The 16928-nt window shown below is 57.3% G+C and overlaps 1 protein-coding gene across 2 annotated transcripts in view; it reads left to right on the forward strand.

The window, feature by feature from the left end:
- MYT1 (myelin transcription factor 1) overlaps positions 1-9711 on the forward strand; it is a 35227-nt gene extending 25516 nt beyond the window's left edge. For both annotated transcript variants that reach the window (XM_022597425.2, XM_022597419.2), the window contains exons 15-21: positions 1397-1459; positions 1790-1873; positions 5051-5272; positions 5844-5935; positions 6501-6604; positions 8934-9077; positions 9398-9711. In XM_022597425.2, coding sequence (XP_022453133.2) covers positions 1397-1459; positions 1790-1873; positions 5051-5272; positions 5844-5935; positions 6501-6604; positions 8934-9077; positions 9398-9538 — 850 coding nt within the window. In that variant the 3' untranslated portion in view covers positions 9539-9711. The remainder of the gene's footprint in view (positions 1-1396; positions 1460-1789; positions 1874-5050; positions 5273-5843; positions 5936-6500; positions 6605-8933; positions 9078-9397) is intronic.
- Positions 9712-16928: the final 7217 nt, after the last annotated feature.

Raw genomic sequence — 16928 nt, forward strand, 5'->3', positions numbered from 1 at the left:
AGACGCAGAGTGTCAGAGCAGGAGGTCCCAGCAGCTGGGGGTCATTTGAAAAGGGTGATGCTTACCTGGACAGAGGTGGTGGGTGGTTTCCGTTAAAACACAAAAACCTCTTTGCCCCAGATGTGGGGGTTGGAATGTGACCACACGTGACGGGCAGGAGGTGTCCCAACCTCAGTGGGGTCTGAGTTACCCCAAAGCCCGACAGGAGGGAGATTGACCCGTTGGCCGGCTGCCAGGCCAGGGAGGCGCTGACGTGTGGCACTTGGGGCAGGGGTGAAGAGAGGGGCCAAGAAGGAGGCTTCTGGGCATCTAGCCCCTCCGTGTTGCCATGCCAGCCTGAGATGGGCGGGCAGTGTTGCCTGCTGACGGCTGCCGGAGCCTGGGCGCGAGGGAGCCCTCTGTTGATTGATGGCCACCCGTGTCCTGGCCCGCTGGCGCTCGGCCCTCTGTCCTTCTGGGTCCACGTTTGTGCTGAGGAATGGCCTTGGCTCCACAGTTCTCTCTCCGTGTGAGGATGGAGCCAGGAATGGCAGATAAGCACCCAGTGAGTGCCAGCCTCTCCAGATGCAAGCACCAAGGTCCTGCCGGGTCCATAGGACGAAACCACGCCCTCACGAGGGACACGGCACAGGCGGCAGATCCACCCTGGAGGAGGCCTCCTGAGGACCCACCTGCAGGATCGGGTGCTTTCTCCACTGGCGCCAGCAGGAACGGATTCATGTTTCTTCAGTGGACATTCAGGGAAAAAATAAGAAAACCCAAGCCGGTGTATCAGAGGGGAAGTTTTACCTTCTATGTGATACATTCATCAAGCACTTGGGGTGTACCCAGTTGGGCTTTTGTGGTTTGTTCCTCCCCTCCCTCCCCTCGGCTGGTGCCAGCCATCCCTCGAAAGCCCGCACCCGTGTGATCTCGGCACTCACCAAGTAGGACTCACGCCCCGACGTCGCCACTTCTGGGGGTGGCAAGTCTCAGTGCTGTCTGTTCGTGCTCACGACGGTGGCAGCCCTCGGTGGGAATAGGCCGTCTTCCTCCAGCAAGCTCAAGGAGGATGAACCGGTCCTAGATGTGAGGTTTGCATCCTGAGCGCTTGTTTAAAGGCCCACATGTGTTCTGGAACCTTCTAGTCCAGCCTGGTCCTCTGCAGGAGGCTGAGTCAGGAGCCCATCATCCCGCAGTGGAAACGTGCTCTCCTCTCCGCCCCCCGGGCCCCCTTGGGGAGCGTGGGTGGCCAAGCTCTGAGGCCCGGAGGTCGTGGCAGCAGGCCAGCCGGGACACACGTGGCCATCTGTGAGACCTTAGTGGGTAGACGACTTGTAGGGGGCTGAGTACAGAGGCGTCTTCTGTGGCCAAGTGACTTCCGCGGCTCTGGTCCCAGCTCCGCTCTCCTCCGCAGGTGCCCCACACCCGGCTGCGACGGCTCCGGCCACATAACGGGGAACTACGCATCGCACCGGAGGTGAGCCTGCCGTGCCCTGGGTGCCAGGCCGGAGCGGGTGGGGACGGTTTCCTCCTCAGACGAAGTTCCAGGCTCCAAGTAAGACATTAACGTTGCTGCATCCAGAGACGGTTTCGTCCCTTTCATGGGAACTACCAGTGTTCCCAGAGCCTGATCAGGGCACCCTCTGACCAGAGCTGGGGGCTCACGGTGCCGCCTCCTGCATGTGGCTCTGCTGCCGGCGCCCGCCAGGGCTGCTGTCACAGAGCTTAAGGGGAGGGGTGAGGCTGGGGGGTGTGAGGCTTTGCTGTCCTTGGACCACTGTGGCATTGTTTCCTCTTTCAAAACCAGCTTGTCAGGCTGCCCTCGTGCCAAGAAAAGCGGAGCCAAGGCTACACCCGCAAAGGATGACAAGGAAGACCCTGAGCTGATGAAGTGAGTCCAGGTCCTGCCGGCCTCTTGGCTGCTGTGCAGACTTGGGGTTTTCCGGTATTTTTTATAATTTTAAAAGCTCCTTCTAGATTCTGTTTGCATTAATATAGCTGTGACAACGCCCACTTTTACAGACGTGCTCGCACCGTGCACGGGGACACCTTGCAGGCGGGAGCCGTGTGCGTTGTGTAGAGGGCACCTGCGTGTGCGGGCTCCTGTCTGGGCTTCTCGGGTTTGCGGCGTTTGACGGGCCGGGAGAGGCAGAGTGCCCGGCTGCCCGCGCACCTGGGCACCTGGGCATGGACCTCAGGGCCTGGCAACCCCAGGCACTCACGGGCATTGCGGTCTGCACGGCTCCTGGCCTGGTGGGAAAGGTCAGGTGCAAAGAGTCAAGGAGGAGAGGGTGGTTAGAAAGACAGCAAGTCTCTGAATCACGTGTGCGCGCTCCCACACCTCTGAAGGGAGCTGACGCGCAGTGAGGGGGCCTGGGAAGGTCACCTTGAACTGGGACCTCAGCAGTCCTGTGGGGAGGAGAGAGGACATCCTGGGCCTTAAGTGATCGGAGTGCCTGAAACCCTCTACGGACCTTCTCACTGGGGGTGCTTGACATGTCATGAACCCTGACCCAGACCCCGACTCGCCTGGTGGGGGCTGGTATTGCTGAAAACTGATCCTTCCAGGAGGGACCCCCCGAGCTCCCCACTGGCAGGTGGGGGCGAGGCTGTGCCACAGGTTCAAACAGGGTGACCCACCACCCAACTTGCCCAGGACTTTCAGAGCTGACACCAGGTAGAGCAGGCAGTGGGTGCCCCCAGGCGGGTGAGGGCTGGAAGAGAAGGGCTCTGGCTGTCTGGTGGCTTGGCTGGGGCAGGGCACGCAGTTGCACGGGAAGCAGGTCTGCCCTGACTGTCAGGAACAGCTGGACACTCACCTCTGTAGAGGGGATCAACCTGGCCCGAGGTTCCGTTGCTCCTCCCGGGAGCTCACCCCAGCTGCTTGGCCACCCAAACATCTGCTTGGCCACAGAGGAGGGGCCTAATTGACCAGCATTATGCCCTTCAAAGGGGACAGCCCCACCGGCTGTTTGCTGTAATAAGGCAGTGGCTTGTTTATTTAATTTATACAGTAAAACTGTAATGAATGCTAAATCAAAAATGCAGAATACATGGTTGTTGGTATTGTGAATGCTGCCTACTAAATGAGAGGGTGGATAAAGAATATTTTTTCTTCTGAGAACCTAGGAATTTGCCTGTGATCATACAGACGCATTGCTGTTATGGGTTTAGCAAGGATCCTGCTGGTAGGGATGATAAATGAATTGTGCTGCATTTGCAAACGATTAGAGTCAAGATCAGCGTTTTTCAGGTTAACGGGGAAAAGTGGTTTTCCTTTCCCTGATGTGCTGTCAACTTTGCTTTAAAAACACACAGCAAGATTCTGCAGCCAAGTGGAGAATGTGACTTGTAGAAACAGTTCACCATTTACAGGATGGATGGAGTTTCTAATGGCTCCATGGCAAGGAGAGGGGGCCGCTCACTTAGCACCTCCGTTTTATAGGATCTCCTCCCTAGCCATAGACTAACCATATTTATAAGTGACGAGCATCTTAGACAAGGGCAGGTGGCTGCAGAAACCTCAGTCGGTGCGCCAGGCCCTGCTGCGTGGCGTGACTTGGTCGGCCGGCACTGGCGCGGCTGTGGAGGGACCCGTAGAGGAAGAGCTCCCTCTTAGGCGTCTCGTGTCTGCAGCGTTTGAGTCGGTCAGCACGTTGCAGTAAATCCCTTTGGCCACGACTGAATAACTGGCCTAGACAGTCTGTGGAGGTGGTGGGTGGGATGACTTGGGAGACTGGGATTGACACATACGCGCTAATACGTGTAAAACAGGTAACTAACGAGGACCTGCTCTATAGCACAGGGAGCTCCGCTTCGCTGTACAGTGGGAACTTAACACAACATTGTAAAACAGCTGTACCCCAATAAAAAAAGAAGAAGGAAAGTCTGTGGAGGTTCCAGCGTGGCGGGTCGGGAGCTGCACATCCATTGCCCGTGGAGAGGCCTCGGCTGCCCCCGGCCGCCCTGGCACCTGACCAAAGAGATGTGCCTCTGAGCGGGGGTCCCCTGGGTGTGCCACACGTCTTAACATGAGGTCACCTGACAGCTCTGAAGATCTGGACCTGGGGTGTGGAGGGAAAGACTCGCAGAGTCACCGTTGACATATCTGAGCTACTCACCACGAGGGCAGTTGCTGGGAAACCCCAGCAGCCCCTCCTGAGAAGACAAGGGTTTCGCAAGGAGAGCAGGAGAGAAGCGCTTAGATTCAGCTGGTGACTCTCACTTGGCCTCTTGATCTTGTAACGTCAGGTACCTCAGGTACCTCAGACGGCCGGGCCCAGTGGTCCCCCTGGGACCCCACAGTTGGGAGGTGTCCAGGCTTGGCGGTGGACATAGAAGGGAACCTCCCCAAGTCCCCTGCAGGGGCCCCTGGCAGTGACTCCGCTCTGGATCGGCGGTGAAGGTGACCTTGGGCCGGCTTGGTGGACAGCCCACGTTAGGGCCCACGTGGCTGGGATGAGTGAGAAAGGGGTGAGAGCTGAGACAGGGGACGTATGAGGATGGGCCCGGCTGAGGAGGGCGCCTGTGAGATGAGTCCGAGTGTGCGGGCCACGAGGCAGCACGCTGTCCCCCAGCCCTGCCACCTCCCGGGGGCTTCCTGCCTCTGGTGTGTCTGTACCCCAGCGAGCTCTCTGTGAACTGGGTCCTCTGTGCTTGCTGGGTCTGTGGCCTGCAGAAAGCGGTGACAAGCGGCCAGTGCTCAGGGCAAGCGCCCAGCAAGTGGCCTCTGGGCTGATGCAGAAATGATGCCAGCCGCAAGGTCCCGCTGTGGACCTGAGGCCACCAAGAGCCAGCCCCAGGCCCCAGGGGTCACTGCTGCTGAGGGTCGGGGCAAGAAGGTGGCTGCTGACCCCCCAGCTGTGCAGGGGATGTGAGGCCAAGGCTGGGGAGGGAGCGCGAGCCCTGTGCTGGGGAGGCCCCAGGCCTCCTGTGCTTCCTGTGCTTCTCTTGCTCCAAGGCCTGGAGTTCGTCCAGGAGACCCCGGTGTGTCTTAGGGTCTGGCCTGGGGTGGGGGGGTCTCTGGGCTCCGGCGCCTGGGGCTCACCTCTGACCTTTTTGTGCCCAGGTGCCCAGTTCCAGGCTGCGTGGGGCTTGGTCACATCAGCGGCAAATACGCCTCTCACAGAAGTGCGTCGGGCTGCCCTCTGGCCGCCCGAAGGCAGAAAGAGGGCTCCCTCAATGGCTCATCCTCCTCCTGGAAGCCCTTGAAGAACGAGGGGCCCACCTGCCCCACCCCGGGCTGCGACGGCTCCGGCCATGCCAACGGCAGCTTCCTCACCCACAGGAGGTGACTATCCCAGCCTCCCTGCCCCTGCATCACCCAGGAGGGCCCCAGCTGCGGGGCTGTGGGCAAGGCTCCCAGGGAGGGCCAGACCAGGGCTCAGGTGTAAATGGTAGTTTCTCGAGGAAAAAGCAAGACCCGAACTGGTAGCCCATTCATTCCACAAGCCATTACTGAAAGTCCATCAAGTATCAGTCTCTGGAGAACAAGAGGACACCAGCCCCCCTGCAAACCAGCACACAAGTTAAATACCTAGTTTGGTGAAGGATGGTACACACTGCGGGGAGATAGCAGCAGGAAGCGGGTAGGAAGTCCTTTCTGAAAAGGTGGTGTGGCGCTTGCCCCGAGCCGTCCGAGGGACAAGACTTCAGGGCAGTGGCTTGAGCTGGGAATGGCCTGGGCTGCTGAGGACTGAGGGAGCCTGCGGGCTGGTGTCGGGAGCGAGGGGCACTGGGGATGAGCGACATTCCAAACAGGATCCCACCAGGCCGCCAGCTCTCACTGTGACATGTGACCTCAGACTGGCCCATGGTGCGTGAGCTTGCACTGGCTTTTCACGTGTGACCTTTGCTTCCAGCTTGTCCGGCTGTCCCAGAGCGACCTTCGCTGGAAAGAAGGGAAAAGTCTCAGGGGATGAGGTTCTCGGCACAAAATTCAAGACGAGTGATGGTAAGGCTGCCCTCCTGCAGCCCCTGCACGTGGTCTTTGCAGCCAGAGTGGGCGGGTGGCACTGGCGAGAAGTGGGTCGGGAAGCAAAGCCACCCTGGAGCGAGTCGCGGTGGGGACAGAGCTCTTGAGCTGAGCCGCTGGCCCTCCTGACCTGGGCTCAGAGCCTCTGGCTGCCCTGTGCCCTCGCGTGGTCATTACGGCTCTAACCTGGGGGCTGGTGAGCCCTGCTGGCCGCGCTGGAAGCCATAGTGTGGGCCTGTGAACTCACTCAGGCTCAATGAAGAGGAAAGCTGAGGAAATCAGCGCCATCGGGGAAAAACTTCCATTTTTATCTCAGCAATTAACACTTGCCCAGGAGGCGTCTATTTTCCCACCAAGACCCAGGGCCAGGAGGCAAACAGCTGACACACGTCTACTAGTCCTGAAGGCCATCTTTCCCAGCCTGAGATGTGGGCCATGAGCCAGGGCTTCTGCTTGGGAAGGGGGTACCTGGGTCCATCTAGAAATCAGGTCTCGGCCGACCGCCGCTTGCGAGAGCCGCGACTGAGGTTTCTCTCTGGGGCAGTGCTGGACAGCGACGAGGAGATCAAGCAGCTGAACCAGGAGATTCGAGACCTGAACGAGTCCAACTCCGAGATGGAGGCCGCCATGGTGCAGCTGCAGTCCCAGGTGGGTGGTGCTGCCTACCTGCCCCCGCCCCGCCCTCCAACCCAAGGATGTCCTTCCCGTCCTCGGCCTCCTCTTCTGGGGAGTGTGCGGGGAGCCCAGCGCCTTGTCCAGCTTCTGCTCAGCGCGTGCTCTGCTCAGCGGCGTCAGGAGTCCTGAGGTGCTGGTGGCTGTTGGTCCCGTTGGTTAGTAGGAGCAGAGCCCCAGTGTGGGTCCTCAGAGCCCGGCTGGTGCTGGGTTCTAGCCCAGCGCTGCCACAAACCACCTCTGTGACCTTGTGAGGCTCTCATCTGATCCGTACCTGGATGTCCTCCCAGGTAGCGTGGAGATAATAAGAGAACCTACTGCATTCATTTGTTGTAAGGTGAATGCATTTCTACGAGGAAAGCGGTGAGCACGGTGTCCGACCCAGAAAGAACTGCTGTGCTGAGGGACAGGGTTACACGTTACTTTAGGTGTCTGCATCCTACCTCTCTGATTTCCCCAAATCGAACATTTGCAACCAGAAAAAAACAAGAACAAAAACCTGCAAAGAACGGTGATGGTCTATTTTGAAAAGAAGACCATGCCCTTCCCTTGGCTGCTGAGTGGGGGCCGGAGCAGAGCTAGGGGCACAGAAGGGGAGGCCGCACACAGCCACGTCCCCAAGGACAAGGAGGTGACCTGGCCCTGCGGAACTGGAGGGCAGAGGGGGTGAATGGGAAGTGTGAGATGTTGGAGTCCACATGACTTGTGCCGCCCCTCCTTCCCCTGGCAGACGGGCCTCTACGCTGACCTCCTGTTACCCAGGAACTGGTGTAAAAAGAGCATCAGCCCATGAGGATCTGGAGGGAGTTTTGTTCTGCTGTGCAACGTCTTCTCCACATTCACAGGCAGTGGAAGCAGAGAAGGGGTGCAGGGGCTGTCTCTGGGGACCAAGACACCCCACTGGGTGGCTGTCCCCCCCATACCTCCCTGCTCCTTTCCTTCTCAAAGTCCAAGGGATCTCCCAGTGTCAACACCCTTGGGAAGCACCTCTGATTTCTCTTTATTTGCCAATGCCCACCTATTTATAGACAGATTATTCACTATCGTCCTTTTGGAAGGACTTGGAGTTCCCCTTCCCGTCCGGGGAGTTTTGAGTTGTGTGCCCCGCAGGAGGGCTCAGGCAGAGAAGGCAGGCTCCAGACCTCTACTCAAAACTTTTTTAAAGCCAAAGGCTTGTCACTAGGCGGTGAGAGAGTGATGCTTCTCAGCCGCAGGTCACAGAGCCGTAGCCTCCTAAACGGCGGCTCGCCATCCTGCCCCTGAGGGATGGCTTGGTGTGTCACACACACTGCATGAGATTGCCTCTGCCCTGAGGCTCCTTTGAGATGCAGTGAGGCTGGGGGCTGCCCTCCCAAGCATGTCTCCTCTGGTCCAGGCCCCGTGGTGGGCTTCTCTCCCACCTTCCCCATGGGGTGGTGACCCTCTGCACAGGGTTCTGCTCACCCTGAGACTCATGTGGTGCCTGTGGCGCCTAGAGCAGGTGAGACTGCCCATGGCCATGACCCCTGTCATCACCGTCCTCTGCTGTTCCATGTGGAACCCTTAGAGCCCCTGGGAGAACTTCCAGGCTCCCTCCTAGTGCCCTGCTGGGTCCAGAGAAGGAGAAGTGTTTGTGCCAGAAATCCCAGGATGCTCTCTGGTGTGCTGGTTCCACTCCGCCGTGAGTTGCAGAGAGCTGCAGCGGCCTGCTTTGCTTGCCTTCACAGCTTTACTTTTTTTTTTTTTTTTCCTGTACACGGGCCCCACTGTTGTGGCCTCTCCCGCCGTGGAGCACAGGCTCCGGATGCACAGGCTCAGCGGCCATGGCTCACGGGCCCAGCTGCTCCGCGGCATGCGGGATCCTCCCGGACCGGGGTACGAACCCGCGTCCACCAGCATCAGCAGGCAGACTCTCAACCACTGCGCCACCAGGGAAGCCCACCTTCACAGCTTTAATAAGGCACTTGGTTGGTCTTTCTGGTGGGGGAAACCCAAAGGCAGGTGGACGTCCCACAAGGTGTGTACAGTGTCCCTACCAGAGAGGAAGAACAGGAAGCTAGTAGCAGCTGGGACTTGAGCCCAGGTGCCTCAGTCTGTGCTCCTCTCCACCCCGTGGGGCACATAAAGCCGTGGCACCCCCGCCCTGGCTCAGTCACTGCATCCCCTCCTCCACCCAGGGACCAGGGTGCTGCCAGCCCTCACTTGTGGCAGGGCCTCTGCCTCCTCACCCTCTCGCAGAGGGACGTGAGGCGTGGCCCAGCGGGCACACCCCGTGCGCTCCCGGGCGGATGCGTCGGAAGGCAGCTCCCGTCTCTGTCTGGCGCAGATCTCGTCCATGGAGAGGAGCCTGAAGAACATCGAGGAGGAGAACAGGCTCATCGAGGAGCAGAACGAAGCCCTGTTCCTGGAGCTGTCCGGCCTGAGCCAAGCCCTCATCCAAAGTCTTGCCAACATCCGCCTTCCGCACATGGTAGGTAGCAGCAGCCCCGTGGCAGCCACGTCCTCGGGCTCTTGGGAGGGAGGGCGCCCCTCTGCCTCTGGGGTCTTGCTGGAGGGGCCCTGAGCTGGGGATTCTGCCTGGGCAGACAGCTGGCCATGGTGGCTGTAACACCCTGAGCAGCCTGGGCTGTGGCTGTCTCAGCCCGAGTGCTGCCCGTGGTGGGTCCGTGGGCTTGTCTCTGGTGGCATGGGCGTGTGGGTCCGAGAGTTCCCCCATCGATTTCCCTTGCTTCTGGAAACCCTGGGGCCCCCTGCACGGATGGGCCTCGCTAACCTGGTTCTGTTCTCTAGGAGCCAATATGCGAACAGAATTTTGATGCCTATGTAAGCACCCTCACCGACATGTACTCCAACCAGGAGTGCTACCAGAACCCCGAGAACAAGGACCTCCTCGAGAGCATCAAGCAGGCCGTGAGGGGCATCCAGGTCTAGTCCTCCTCGTGTGAGGAGCCCTCGTGCTGATCCGGGGCACCGGGGGTACCCCGACTTGCCTCCATCTTTTACCTCCCTTGCCCTGCCCTCCCAGTGGAGATTCCCAACTCACAGTGACTTCTAGTTGGCAGCCCAGGGCGGCCTCGGGGGGTTTACCCAGAGGGGTGCCTGGAAATCCGTGTCTCCCTCGATGCGATGCGCTCGCCGGGCCAGAGGCCTTGACCTCTCCACACGAGTGCGGGGCGTGAAGTATTACAAAGTGATTTATTTTTGCTTCTGAAAGCTCGAAGTCTCCAGGGGAAACTCAAGGACCAGGTTCTCAGGGAAGTTTTGGAGCTGCAGCCACAGTACTCCTTTGTCTGTCAAGGCCGAGAGGGCAGCCCGGCCGGGCGGTGGTGCGTGTGATGAGCCAGCCTGGGGCGGCCAGTGCGCCTGCGCGGTGAGGCCGCGTGGCAAGTGTGTTTCCTGTTGTCCTTTAATTCAGTTTTTACGTTAAGGGTGGAAGAGAACAGCGTTCCAGAGAGTAGGTTAGGAGTAGGCCTCGAGGAAGCTGGCCCAGGACCCCCTGAAAGACAGCGCCAGCTCCACATGGAAGCACCCCCGGCTGAGCCTGCAGACCCTGTGCTCGGGGTTTGGCTCCCTCGAGGCTGTGGCCTTTAGACCCATGTTGGGGTCAAGGCCAGGGCCTCTGGCTCTCTGTGTGCCCACGTGGCCCGTGACCCGCCCACCACCCGGGTCATGGCTGAGCTTTACTGAGGTGGGGACAGTGTCAGCGAGGTCAGGGGATAAGTTCCTAACTAGAGACCACCAAGGTGTCACTTCTTTTTAGATCCATTCGAGATTAGAAAGAAGGTAAATTTTGATTTAATGTGTTAAAAACACAATGTTCCTAACGTGTAAATAGAGTCCAAATCAACTGTGACTGCGATTCCAAGTTAGTATTTAAAAGTAGAGAAATTGCACTTCCTGGAAGAAATAAGAAAGTAGTTAGTTTAATTATTCTGTAAATTATTTAATTTTGTCAAAATGTAAGTATTTATATTCACAACCTCTTATGTTAATGTTTGCTATTTATTTAACATTTTTATTTATTAATTTTATACTATTTTACCTAGATCCCACACTAGGACACACGAGAGGGAAATCAATGAAATCAAAGCGAAATTAACGATTTCACTATGCGATAGGCCACACGAAAAATCTTGCTGTAACTTCTAGTTATGATTTTAATGCAACTGAGTTATTTTTTATATATTTTGTTATTTATTCTTTTAATAATGGAATTTTAAAAAAGTATTTTGTAACAGGAATTTTGATAATTTGGGGATATTTCCCCCTCGGTCCAATGGAAAGAACGACTTTTTGGTTTTCTTCATCCCTTTTGGCTCCTTTGGTTTCAGGCGCGGACGACAGCAAATGGAATTCTGTATTTATTGTTTATTTAAGCGTAGTGCAGACGTGTGTGCTCTGGCGTGTTTCTTGTGTCGCGTCTGTGTGCCGGTTCTTGATGGCTGAGTCCTGTTGCTGTGAGGGGTGCTGGCCGCAGGCCTCCCTGAGCAGCTGCCCGCTCTAGGCTCCCGTCCCTCTGACAGCTCTGATACTGTGATTCTCCTTCCTCAGGAAACGTTGAACCCACAGCACAGCACTTCTCAGTGTGTCTGCAGGGTGATTTCCTAATAAAAGTCCACTCTGACTGCGAGTGGGAGCTGTGTCTGGTGAGGGTGCTGTCTCTGTCCCGAGAGCTCTAGGGGTCACCTTCCTGGGGAGTGGATGGTGGGTGGGCTCTCCTTGATGCTACACGTGGAACCCACATCTCCTTTGTGGAACCGCCCTCCCCCCCAAGGTCTGAGTCACAGACCTGCATGTGTAAATCAGAGTTTTCTCTTAGGGTCAGAAGAAGTCTTCCTGCTGGGGTTGCTAGACTGGGGGTGTGAAATGGGGGCTGCCCAAGGCCACCTCTCCTGGCTGCCGGAGGGAGCCATCTGCAGAGGAGGGAGTTTGGACATTTAGGAGGGAGGCAGAGCTGGGAGGGGGAGAGAGAAAGGTGGAGGTGGGAGGGGGAGGCAGACAGAGCTCCTGGATTCAGCCATACCTGAAGGCGGTGATGGCTGTAGTGGCTCCTCACTGCTTTACCCTTTTGTGTCAGGCGGGGCTCTCCCAGGTAAGACTTAGATTTGGGGCTTCTGGTCACATTCAACCTGAACTGTCAACAAACTTTGACCTCACTGGGAATCTGGCCCTTGAGGGCAAACTGGAGCTCCCACCCGAATTGAGAACGAAGGGAGATTCTTAGGAATTCTGGGCCTCACTTCCAAGACCTGTCCCAGCTGGACAGTTGAGGCTCTGGAGGGCCTCAGCTGCTGGCTGTGGGGACCAGAGCATGTGACAGTGCGTGGAACCTGTGCAGCCTTGAGGAGGGGCTCCCCGGGGGGGCACAGGGAACCAGTGGTCTGGGTTGGTACTCATCTGTGTCAGCACACAGATGCTGGGGTGACAGCGTTCTGGAGGCATGAGAGTTGGCAGGAGGCGAGCAGAGGCCAGGACTGCGGAAGAACGGGTGAAGGGCCGTGTCCGTCCCACGCGTGACACCCTGCTCCCGCCCTCTCCCCGGGCTTCGCCCGCTCCCTGCCGAGGGTTTAGCGGGCCTCTTAGCCTCCTGACTCTGAAACGTTGCGCTTCGGGGGACCCAGCTTACCGCACCCCGACCTGGCACCAGTTCAGCCAGAACCTCTCCCCAGCGCCACACGGCACGGCCTCAGCAGAGATTTCCAAGGGCTCCAGCAACGTGAGAAGCGCTGGTGCCCGTGGAGGTGACGGTTGGGTGCCGGCGCACTTGCCACGCAGGTCTCCAGCTGGCTTCGTCGCGGTAAGCTCTGCCTGTGGGCTCTGCAGAACCTGGTTGGTCCAAAGAACAACAAAGACAACACGGCTGGGAAGAGGGCCCCAGAGGTCAGCGTCCAGAGCAGGTGAGTGCACAGATGTGGGGGGACAGAGGGGCTGTGGAGGGTGCGGGCAGGGGCGGGCCAGAGGCTCCCTCCACGAGCCACATCTCAGTGAAGTCCTGTATGCATAATTGGGGGACAGGTGGGCCACAGCGAAAGGACAGCCTGGGGAGAGGTCAGCTCCAAACCAGCCCTGGACTGGCCCTGGGCCTGGGCTCCAGCAAAGATGGACTCAGCCTTACCCGCAGGGCTGCTCAGGCCCATGGCTGGCCAGGTGGGCCAAGGGCATTCCCCTGGAGTGTGGGATCTCGGAAGACCTCTCAGAGGCCGTGTGCCGGATGTGGCAGGTGGATTGGAGGAGAGGGGGCTTCCTGGAGAGGTAGCACCGTGGGCACGGATGCTGGCGTGTAGGACCCTGATGTTGAAGAACCACAGCACTCAGGAGGCTGCTTTGCTCTATAAGACCTGTAGGCTTTCCAAGCTGTTCTCCGGCTCCAGGATTCTGGGAGGTACTAGGCAGCCTGGCCTCGGGCTTCTGGGTCCTCAGTATCTCTCGGCTTCCATCCACGATGATATCCTGGGCTTCTGAGGCTTTGTCCACTGTGGTGTCAGCAGACCTGGGCTTGAATGGGGCTCTGCACTTACCTGCTGGTGTCTGTGTGTGATGCTGTGGGCAGAGGGTCCACGGCAGCCCCTCTGGCTTCAAGCAGATGCAGCAGCACCGTGCCGCTAGAAGGTTGTATGGTCCCACAGTCTAATGATGACATTAGCTGTTCACCCCCCAAAAAGCTGATCCTACCTCCTGCTTGGAGGGTCTGCCTCAGCCACCAGCCTCCTGGGGTCCAGGGTTGGGGAAGGTCTTGGTGTCATTGGCATATGCTCTCTTAGGATTTATTTTTGGGGTGGGGACCTCATCCACAGCCAGGCCTCCTCTCCCAGCCTGCAGACCCTTCTTTTACACCCTGCAGAGAATAAAACTCAAGGCTTTATCCTGAGGGAGGGGAGCGTTCCCCAGCTCTCAGAGACACTTGCCACCAGCCATCTTTGTTACAGGCCCTTTCTTCCTTCTCCAGCATCACCTGAATCTGCCAGGTACCCGGGTTCTGAGGTGCGGATGGCCTTGGTTCTGAGCCTCCCACACTCTAGCTATAATTCGGGTTTGGGGTCTGCTAAGTCGTCCACTGCATATCGGTGTCTTTTCTGCCTTCTGAATCACATTGTTGTCTCCTCTTCCATCTTCCCATTCCTGCCAGTTTATACCTTTTTTTTTTTTAAACATCTTTATTGGAGTATAATTGCTTTACACTGGTGTGTTAGTTGCTGCTCTATAACAAAGTGAATCAGCTGTACATAGACATATGTCCCCATATCTCCTCCCTCTTGCGTGTCCCTCCCACCCTCCCTATCCCACCCCTCTAGGTGGTCACAAAGCACCGAGCTGATCTCCCTGTGCTGTGTGGCTGCTTCCCACTAGCTAGCTGTTTTACATTTGGTAGTGTATATATGTCCATACCTCTCTCTCACTTCGTCCCATCTTACCCTTCCCCCTCCCCGTGTCCTCAAGTCCATTCTCTACGTCTGCGTCTTTATTCCTGTCCTGCCCCTAGGTTCTTCAGAACCATATATATTTTTTGATTCCATATATATGTGTTAGCATGCGGTATTTGTCTCTCTCTTTCTGACTTACTTCACTCTGTATGACAGACTCTAGGTCCATCCACCTCACTGCAAATCGCTCAATTTCATTTCTTTTTATGGCTGAGTAATATTCCATTGTATGTATGTGCCACATCTTCTTTATCCATTCATCTGTTGATGGACACTTAGGTTGTCCCTCCTAATAGCTTGGACTTCCATGTCGTGGCTATTGTAAATAGTGTTGCAGTGAACATCGTGGTACATGACTCTTTTTGAATTAACGGTTTTCTCAGGGTATATGCCCCGTAGTGGGATTGCTGGGCCATATGGTAGCTCTATTTGTAGTTTTTCAAGGAACCTCCATACTGTTCTCTATAGTGGCTGTAGCAATTCACATTCCCACCAGCAGTGCAAGAGGGTTCCCTTTTCCCCACACCCTCTGCAGCATTTATTGTTTCTAGATTTTTTGATGATGGCCATTCTGACTGGTGTGAGGTGATACCTCACTGCGGTTTTGATTTGCATTTCTCTAATGATTAGTGATGTTGAGCACCCTTTCATGTGTTTGTTGCCTGCCAGTTTATACCTTAAAAACTGTCACTTTAGCCAGGTTTTGAGAGGGTGCCAATGTAGATAGGCGTGTCTACCTGCCCTCCTTACCTGGACCCACAGGTAACGCCCCAAGTGGGTGAACATCAGGCTGTGTGTGGAGGCTGTGTTGATGCCACCCCATGATTGCAGGAGAGACTTTCCCCTTAACCACTGCACCCCTAAGGCTCATGGCTCCGTAGAGGCTGTTACAGCTGTGGATGTGGAGGGTTTCCTAACACTGGGCGATACGGGTCCAAACCTTGCCATACGGGTCTGCAGGTGTTATGGCATTGCCTTTCTCTTTGCTCCTCCTTGAAATAGGAGGTGGCTTCTCCGAGAGAATCCCAGCCCCCACCTCAGCCAAGTGCCCGTCAGGTTAAAACACATAGGGGTGCCAGGGGATCCACGATCGTGGGCACACCACCAGTGCTGGCAGCTGACCCTAGGGACAGGCCCCTGCGGTCCCTTCTGCCCCCCAGACCCCGCCCCTGCTAGCCTTGCCCCTCTCCCTGTCCCCTCTGGTCTAGGGTGTGTGGGCCACTGAAGCCTGGCTTCTACCCTTCCAGCGCCTTTTATGGCTCCCTCCATCCCTCCCCCTCTGTGCCCTCCTCCAGCCTGTCCCCCTTGCGCCCCGCAGAAGCTGCCCTGGGTCTCCTCCTGGCCTCTCCCCTCCCTTTCTCACCATCCCTACAAGAGTGTGCCACGTGCAGAGAATGCCCACACTGTTCCCCAGGCCTGCCTTTCCCAGTTCTAGCACCTTCTGGGTCTCCACTTGGATGTCCCACCTGCCACAGGAAGGCTGAGCAGGGTGCCCCCTAGATCATGCCAGAGTGGGGAGAGGGGTGGCTGCATGGGGCAGGAGGTGGGCCCAGGGCCCTGGGTCTGAATTAGGAGGATCCAGTTGTGCCCCTGGACACCTCAGCTAGGAGCAGCCCACAGGTGGGAGCCACGCCTGGCAGGAGCCCCAGGAGTTAAGAAGTCCCCAGACCTGCTTGGACCGTCAAGGGAAAGACCCTGAGCCTAACCCTCCCTGACAGGTGGCTCCACGGTGAACTCCAGAGGAGCTCTGGTCCCTCCTTCCAGGGTGCTAAGCTCTGAGAGAAAAGCAATCAGTGCTTCTGATTTATAAATAACTTTGCTTTCAAACATGACGGAGGGGCTACAAAGAGAAAGTATTTGTCTCCCTTCACCTCGGGCTAATTACAGACGGGGTCTTTTTTTTTTCCAGAATGAGAAGGCTCTTTGCAGATCAGCTTGTCTGTAGTGTGGCCCAAGGTACACTGCCCCATTGCAGTGTGGGAGGAGCCAGGTGGAAGCTGGCCTCTGTGTCTTGGACAAAGAGGTTGACGTAGCCGCAGGGGCCCCACCTGGACGTCAGGGGTCTGGGGCCACCAGGCCCAGGAGATTCCCTTCTCAGCTTTACTGCCAGGTTCACAGTCCATGCCGTCCGACGGGAGGAGGACGGACCAGCCACATGTTCTGATCTCCTCTTTCTGGAGCCTCCTGGAGAGGCTCCTCCTTCACTGTGAGCTGGGGATGGTGGCAGCCACCAGGCAGGCCAGACCTGCTGTCAGAGTGGCCCCTCTCCAGTTGTTGTCCGGTGAGGATTCACTGTCACTGGGGTAGCCATGGGTTTCCCTCAAGGGCGGCCAGGCTTGTCCAAGATGTCTTCTCTGGATGCCTAAAGGCGGTCTCCTCCGATGCACGCATTTTCAGTCAGAGGCAGAGAGGAGTAAGACATGGTCCTTGCCCTGGGACCACGTTTTCCAGAACCTTCCTGATCATTCCAGAGCCACCTTCACACTGTACCCTCCCTGGAGGCCCCTCCACATTCATGCTGTTCCCAGAGGTTACAGCGGCCTCCTGGCCTCATCCCCTGTGCTGACCCTGGGTGGGGGAAGGTCTGTCCCACGTGATTCCTGCCAAGCTGGGGTCTGGGATCACCACCAGACCCTCAAACGTGTTTCCTTCTTAAGTGCTGAGTCTAGGGGCCTTTTAGAGTCCAGACAACTTTAAATTGAGAAATCATGTGTGCACGTTCAGAGGGGTTCTTTCCCTGGCCCGCAGCCCACCGCAAATTCTTTAGTGCAGCAGGGATACTTCCCAGCTCACGGTCGCCACGTGTCCTGTGAACAGCACTCAGAGCGGCCCAGGCCCTGGGCAGGTCGACCCTCTGTGCGGCAGTTTCCTCCTCAGTTCAGGGGGCAGACGCGCTGAGA

Source organism: Delphinapterus leucas, chromosome 15 (genome assembly GCF_059928025.1).
Source record: "Delphinapterus leucas isolate spDelLeu-1000000601 "Yukka" chromosome 15, BTC_Dleu_Yukka2, whole genome shotgun sequence".
NCBI classification, from domain to species: domain Eukaryota; kingdom Metazoa; phylum Chordata; class Mammalia; order Artiodactyla; family Monodontidae; genus Delphinapterus; species Delphinapterus leucas.